Here is a 6,844-nt window from a genome sequence, read left to right on the forward strand (position 1 = left end):
TTTCAGATAAGATGTTGAAGCTGATTCATTAGAGCTCAATCTGTTCAGTAATATGATGATTAAGAGCAAAAGCTATTTCAATCTGATTTCATTAGGTTAATTGTTAATACATATGAATAATATCTTTATTAGTGTTAGTATACCAATCATGGCGATGTTTATGCATTTCCTCCCCCTACACACACACACATCTTGATATGATATATATATATCATCTTGATAGTCATATTTTATCATCTTGTGTGCATTCCTCCCCTCACTTGAAGAAAAATTGCATGTGCCATTTTGATATGATTCGTATTTTATCAACTTTTGGGTGTTTATCATCTTAGTATAATAATACTAAACTGAACCAACTAAACCATTATAGATCGAACCAAACTGGATCATTCTTGCCGAAGTTGTTAGTTATATCTTTTGCTGATACATTCTGGTCTAATTTAAAGCTACATAAATATTTATTAACTTCCCCATTGATTGCAAAAAGTCAGCCAAAAAAAAAAAAACTTACCCCTTGAATAATTTGTGCAGCAGAATGCTTTATCTTCTAAGTTCTAACTAAAAAGTTTTAAGTACGAGAGAGACCAAAATTGCCTAATGCTTGCACTTAAAGGGCCTACCGTAAAAGCCCAAATGTGTACTTAAATGGGCCGACCGAGAGAGAACAACAGCTGCGTTTCACGAGTTTCTTCACTACTCTTCCTCCCTGAATGCGAAGAGCAGAAAGCTAGAAGCAGTGAAACCCTAGAAAGTTTGAATAATGGTGAAGCTCACGGCTGATTTGATCTGGAACAGTCCTCACTTCTTCAATGCCATCAAGGAACGAGAATTGGAGCTGCGAGGTTTAGACTTTTTCTCTTTCCGTTACCGTTCTAGGGTTTAACCGAATCTTACTCTCGATTTAATTTTGTTTGCAGGTAACAAGATTCCTGTAATCGAGAACTTGGGTGCTACTGAGGTACTTTCTCGTTCCTATCGAAGTTTCGTCTCTTCATTGTCTCTCGGTTGAAGAATGTTTCTGTTAGGTCTCTGCTCCGTTGTTTTAGTTAGCATCTTGTTCTGATTGTGTGTTCTTTTACTTTATAGAGTCAGTATTCTCTGTGAAAGTCTTTTTTTTTTTTTTTTATGGATATATATGATAATGCTGTTGTGAATCTCTTTCGTATTATGTTGAATTGATTTTGATTTGGTGATTAACTTGTGTTGTTTTGGCTTACAGGACCAGTTCGATACAATTGATCTGTCTGATAATGAGATAGTTAAGCTGGAAAACTTCCCACTCCTCAACCGCTTAGGAACTTTGATCATAAACAACAACCGGATCACCAGGATTAATCCTAACATTGGAGGTAACCTCCTACTCTTTGTGCGCGTTGTAATAAAATGTAAATTTGATTATTCCTTGATTAAGCGTCTTGTGTTTGTTGTATGGTTTGTACTTTTGCAGAGTTCTTACCAAAGCTGCATACTTTGGTTCTCACAAACAACAGGCTCGTGAATTTGGTTGAAATCGATCCCCTTGCCTCCATTCCGAAGCTGGAGTACCTTAGTTTATTGGATAATAATATCACCAAGAAGCCAAACTATCGCCTTTATGTGATTCACAAGCTTAAATCGCTTCGAGTGCTTGATTTCATTAAAGTCAAAGCCAAGGTGAGGACTTTATTATGTGCTTTATATCCACTGCCAAGTAGACCATTTACCTGACAGTCTTTGTTTACTAATAGGAGAGAGCTGAAGCTGCGGCTTTGTTTTCATCTAAGGAAGCAGAAGAGGAGGTTAAGAAGGTATCTCAGCAGGAGGTTCAAAAAGTGTCTGATACTACAGAAGAATCAGAGACTCCAAAAGTGGTGGCACCAACACAGGAGCAAATTTTAGCAATCAAGGTGCGGTTATCTCTAAACCGGGTCAAATTGATTTTTCAGCTGAGTAGCATAGATAAAACTGGATAGTGATAAAGCATTATTAGATGATTTGTTTGTTTATGTATATTAAGTGAAGGCTCTGTGTTTGGTAGTAATATTGGGTTTTTCGTTTCCATGATGTTACAGGCTGCAATTATCAACTCCCAGACGATAGAAGAAATTGCCAGACTCGAACAGGCTTTGAAGTTTGGCCAGGTTCCTGCAGGCCTGATAGTTCCTGATCCTGCATCTGGTGTTAATGACGGTTCTGGTCCTATGGAGGTACACTTCTTATCCTAACATTTTGCTCCTTATTTTATGAATCTTTTGACTTTAACGCAGCTAAATATGGGGGCTTCCTGATTACTTCAACTTAGTCAAACGTTTATAGGATTATGATCTAAGTAGAACGTTGTGGAGTTTGGTTAAATTCGTTGTTGCAGGTTTTGTAGTTAAGTGCGCTAGTGTGACTGACCGTTCTTATTTCTTGCTTCGATCTTTTTTTTTTTCTTTATGAACCATATACCTCAATACTTTGCTGCAACTGTGAAAAGGCTAAGTGAGAGAACTAATGTCTGTCATTTCTTAGAACCAGGAACTTGTAAATAGTATAGGATAAGTCATTGAAGTTTTCCTGTTTATTGTGCTGTACAGTCCATTTGAAGTAATTAGGATGACTATGTCATTGGTTTGCTTGACTGGTTGATGCTGCTGTGTTTGAATTCATTAAACATCTTTATGGGTTAGATTGCGTATTAAACACTGCGTGCATCTAATGTCCTTCAGGAATAGAAAATGTGGCAGTTGCGCTCCTTCAGTCCGTAGTAGCTGCTGGTGGAATGCTCACAATCTGACAAGCTTCACGGTCATGCAAGGTTTCTGTCGCTTCCTTAGGAAATTGTAAACTACTTCTGCTCAAGAGCATGTGTTTTTGAACCCTTGAGAAGAGTGGCTGAGAGGATTGTAATCTTTAGTCTGCAATCAGAGAGAGAGATGGTGCACACTGAATTTGCCAATGCTCTTTTTCGCATTATTGTCTCTTCTCACTTTATCTTGAATCTCGTCCATCATTGTATACTTATACCGAGGGAAAACATGACAGGTGGATTTCCATATTCCACCGGTTTATAAGCAAAACATTCGTTAATGATAGTTGAAAGGATGCACTTTTACATTTCTCTCAACATCAACCATCAAACATGCTGCAAAAGATGTAGATATCTGAAGATTTTATATAGAAACTGTTTAATAAAAGCCTTTGATATAAATATCACATATTACTAAAGTAACACATCTTGAATTCAATGTAATCATCAGACTCATAATGTGAATTCTCCACTCGTTTACATATGAACAAGTTTTCAACTAGGGACATTGGTGGATAACAATAATGCAATGTAACAGCAGACCAGTTGAACCACCAAGTCTTATATAGTCACTACAATGATGAACATAGTAGCATCCCTCCTCAACCTACCTATAAAACGCTGAATCTGGAAGCTTCTTTGTGCTTGAATGGGTTTAAGGAGGCAGGATTTGCGAGTGTGGAGACAGAAGCAAGCCAAGCATACGTCTCTCTCAAGATGGGGGTCTTTGTGAGTGTCTGATTAGTTTATGTAGCCATTTTGTAATATCTAATTGGTGTTGACAGGTTGAAGAGAGGTAGTAATACTCTTTGGTATGTTCAAATAGTGTTTCTTTGTTATAGAATTAAGATACATGAGGTTGCTTTGGTCATGAACAGAAAGGTGTTCTTTCATCCACACACCGACACTACTCACACGCTACAACTATCTTCTTGAGAGATTCTTCAGGGGTGTAATTTTAGTTTTATGTTATAATGGAGCTAAATCATAAAAGAAGTAAGAATATATGGGTTTTAAACTAGTTAATAAGAAACCTTCTTTGTGACAAATAAGCCCAAGTCTTCCTGGCCCAACAGGCCCGTTTACAGGAAAAACCCTAATTTTTCAGAAGATATAAATACGCATTGCTTTCAACATTTCGCTTCTTCGGCGATTTTAGGATTTTAACTTGTCACATCCACCAAAGAGACAAAAAATGCCGGCGGGACATGGAGTTCGTGCTCGAACGAGGGATCTGTTCGCTAGAGGGTTCAGGAAGAAGGGTACAATTCCACTGTCCACTTACCTCAGGACCTTCAAGGTCGGCGAATACGTCGATGTCAAAGTGAACGGCGCCATCCATAAGGGTATGCCTCACAAGTTCTACCACGGTCGTACTGGTCGTGTCTGGAACGTTACCAAACGTGCCGTTGGTGTCGAAGTCAACAAACAGGTCTGTATTGGATGATGTATCATCTCTTATGTCTTATTATATTTAATGTTACTCCACTGTTTCAGTCTTACTGTTAGATTAAGATTTAAGCTTAATTAGATTAGTGAAATTAGATTAGTGACGGTTAACCAAATAACTCGTCTTGTTTTCTATTGGGTGGGTAACGTGATTGACTAAATTAAATGTTTGGTGGTTGTGTGTGTTTTAGATTGGAAACAGGATCATAAAGAAGAGGCTTCATGTGCGAGTGGAGCATGTGCAGCAGTCTAGATGTGCGGAAGAGTTCAAACTGAGGATAAAGAAGAACGATGAGTTGAAAGCTGCAGCCAAAGCTAGAGGCGAGACAATAAGCACCAAGAGGCAGCCTAAAGGACCCAAACCAGGATTCATGGTTGAAGGTATGACCTTGGAGACCGTCACTCCTATCCCCTACGACGTCGTCAACGACCTCAAGGGAGGCTACTAGTTCTACTTTCTTCCCCGGCCTTGTTATGTGTGTTTGGAGCTCTTCGTATGCCTTGTAGCGACTTTAAATTATTTTGAACTAATTTATATGAGTATTTTGAAGTCCAATTTATTGCCTCATTATTCATTTATATGTGTGTTTGGAGCTCTTCTCCCATAATACCCATCAAAATCAGTTGTTTCTTCATTCTCTTCTGCCACACCAATGACTTTGTGTGTTTCAGCATTTACTAGCGAGCAATCACCAGCATATGCATAAAGTCGCGGATCATCTACGTACTTAATTAGTAGTCCATTTCCCATTGGACTAGTCTTTGTGTTTGGAAGTGTGAACAATTCGCCACCCCAATAAATCTAGTCTGCATTGTATGCTAAATCAGTGAATATTTTAGCCGGCCAAAAACCAAGAGCCTTTTGCTTCTTTCCTTTTCCAGTGAATAACCCACCCGTCTCCATTTCGTGGATCCTTAAAAAAAACACAAGTTTAAACACAAATCTTCTTAATTTTAAAATTTAACATCGAAAAATATTTAAATAATTAACATATGGAGGTATAATATTACAACACTAAATTATATATGTTTGATTTATACTATCCATAAATCCAATGATCTATTATTTAAATCCAATTATTGATAGCCCAATAAAAATTTCTGGTATGCCCAAAAGTTAAATGATAAGATTAGAGATAAATGTAGGAATAAGTCTATTAGGTCCATTAAATCTATTTTTTTTAAAAAAATCACACATGAATCAAGGTTGTGACTTCTATTTTAATATATAAGATTAAAGATTAAATGTAACATGACTTTCTACTAATATGTCCATTAGGTCCATTTTTTTTAAAATCACACATGAATCAAAGCTATGAATTCTGTTTTAATATATAAGATTGTGCAAGAGTTAGTGGAAATACATTTACGTCACAACCATGAGAAAATATATATTGAGATGTTTGTTAATAATATGCAACATTATGGTCTGCATTTCCTTTTTTAACTTGCCTAGTAATTTTGCAGAAGTCTAATCTGTTGACATCATGGACAAGGCTCAACTGAGGGAGTTTCTCGTTTCGTCATTACAATCTGTTACAACGGATGGACAGAGGATGAATGAAACTAGTGCGATACTACTAAAAGCTCTGGAAGCTTCTAACATAAACAAATATTTGAAAGTTAAATGCGTTGTAGAAGCTTCCCGTGAAAGGTATAAGTTATGTGTTGCTACTTTTTTTTCTTCCCTGGCTCATCTTAACATTTGGAAACCATAAGTTGACTTTATATTGGGATTTGGGCGCAGCATACTACTGGATGGTTTGGTTTTCCGCAAATTACCGGTGCATGAGGAAATGTCAAAGGAAATTATGGATCCAATTATATGTCTCTTCAAAGGATCTCTGGTAGTTGTAAAGGTTTCTTATGCTCTTTTGGCAACTCATAGAAATTTCAATTAGTAACGTTTATAATGCTCTTTTGGATGTTCCCAGGAAGCCAGCGTTAATATAGGCAGCTCTACTATGTCAATACGTGAAGAATCGAGTCAAGTTATTGTACTAGTTGAAAAGTCGATTTCTGCGTACGACGGCTATGACTATGAGGAGTACTTTCTCAAGAGGAACATAACATGGGTCACCGGCTCCTGAGATTTCCAACAGAGAATCACACCTGCACCTGCAAGTCATTCAAGTGCGGTGAGCAATTGAAAAACGTAACAACTGATAAGACGTTAATGCACTTTCATGGCTGTGATAGCTTAACGGTATTTAAATAATTAAGATTCTCATTTTCAATAATAGTTTTACGTATATATACAGTGAAACCTCTATAAATTAATCATGTTGGGACTACACCAAAACTATAATTTTTTTATTAATGTATAGAGATATTAATTTATCGATTTACTAATTGAACCAAAAACTCAATTTGGAACTATAAAATTATATTATTTTTATAGAAATTTTTAGTGTATATTAATTTATAGAGTATTAATTTAAAAAGGTTATACTGTATATGTTTTCGTAAGAGTTTTGAGGTTTTGTTTCAGATACTGCTTAAAGGTGTCAATATCAATGAGCTAAAGGAGATAAAATGCCTTGTGAAATCACAGTTTAACATTCTCCGTAATCGTCTAACCAGATTCAACTGCTTCTTGGCTACTTTGCCCCTTTCAAATTTCTC

At 36.6% G+C, this 6,844-nt stretch overlaps 2 protein-coding genes across 2 annotated transcripts; both read left to right on the plus strand.

Moving 5' to 3' along the window:
* Window positions 1–655: 655 nt before the first annotated feature.
* LOC106416417 (U2 small nuclear ribonucleoprotein A') lies at window positions 656–3,078 on the plus strand. Its single transcript, XM_013857290.3, has 7 exons — window positions 656–842; window positions 918–958; window positions 1,220–1,349; window positions 1,448–1,653; window positions 1,728–1,886; window positions 2,052–2,186; window positions 2,691–3,078. The coding sequence occupies exons 1-7, from the start codon at window positions 761–763 to the stop codon at window positions 2,694–2,696; spliced, it is 759 nt and encodes a 252-aa protein (XP_013712744.2). The 5' UTR covers window positions 656–760; the 3' UTR covers window positions 2,697–3,078.
* An 825-nt stretch (window positions 3,079–3,903) lies between these two features.
* LOC106418724 (60S ribosomal protein L21-1-like) lies at window positions 3,904–4,775 on the plus strand. The gene is made up of 2 exons (XM_013859482.3): window positions 3,904–4,202; window positions 4,411–4,775. The coding sequence occupies exons 1-2, from the start codon at window positions 3,966–3,968 to the stop codon at window positions 4,666–4,668; spliced, it is 495 nt and encodes a 164-aa protein (XP_013714936.1). The 5' UTR covers window positions 3,904–3,965; the 3' UTR covers window positions 4,669–4,775.
* Window positions 4,776–6,844: the final 2,069 nt, after the last annotated feature.

This window comes from Brassica napus, chromosome C8 (genome assembly GCF_020379485.1).
Source record: "Brassica napus cultivar Da-Ae chromosome C8, Da-Ae, whole genome shotgun sequence".
In the NCBI taxonomy this organism is placed as follows: domain Eukaryota; kingdom Viridiplantae; phylum Streptophyta; class Magnoliopsida; order Brassicales; family Brassicaceae; genus Brassica; species Brassica napus.

What these genes read in the sequence shown, in the direction of transcription:
- LOC106416417 (XM_013857290.3), top strand. Translation starts at nt 761, where the DNA reads ATGGTGAAGCTCACGGCTGATTTGATCTGGAACAGTCCTCACTTCTTC. An exon ending in ACGAGAATTGGAGCTGCGAG is followed by an intron (nt 843 to 917) that starts GTTTAGACTTTT and finishes TTTTGTTTGCAG; the next exon opens with GTAACAAGATTCCTGTAATC. An exon ending in GATTAATCCTAACATTGGAG is followed by an intron (nt 1,350 to 1,447) that starts GTAACCTCCTAC and finishes GTACTTTTGCAG; the next exon opens with AGTTCTTACCAAAGCTGCAT.
- LOC106418724 (XM_013859482.3), top strand. Translation starts at nt 3,966, where the DNA reads ATGCCGGCGGGACATGGAGTTCGTGCTCGAACGAGGGATCTGTTCGCT. An exon ending in GTGTCGAAGTCAACAAACAG is followed by an intron (nt 4,203 to 4,410) that starts GTCTGTATTGGA and finishes TGTGTGTTTTAG; the next exon opens with ATTGGAAACAGGATCATAAA.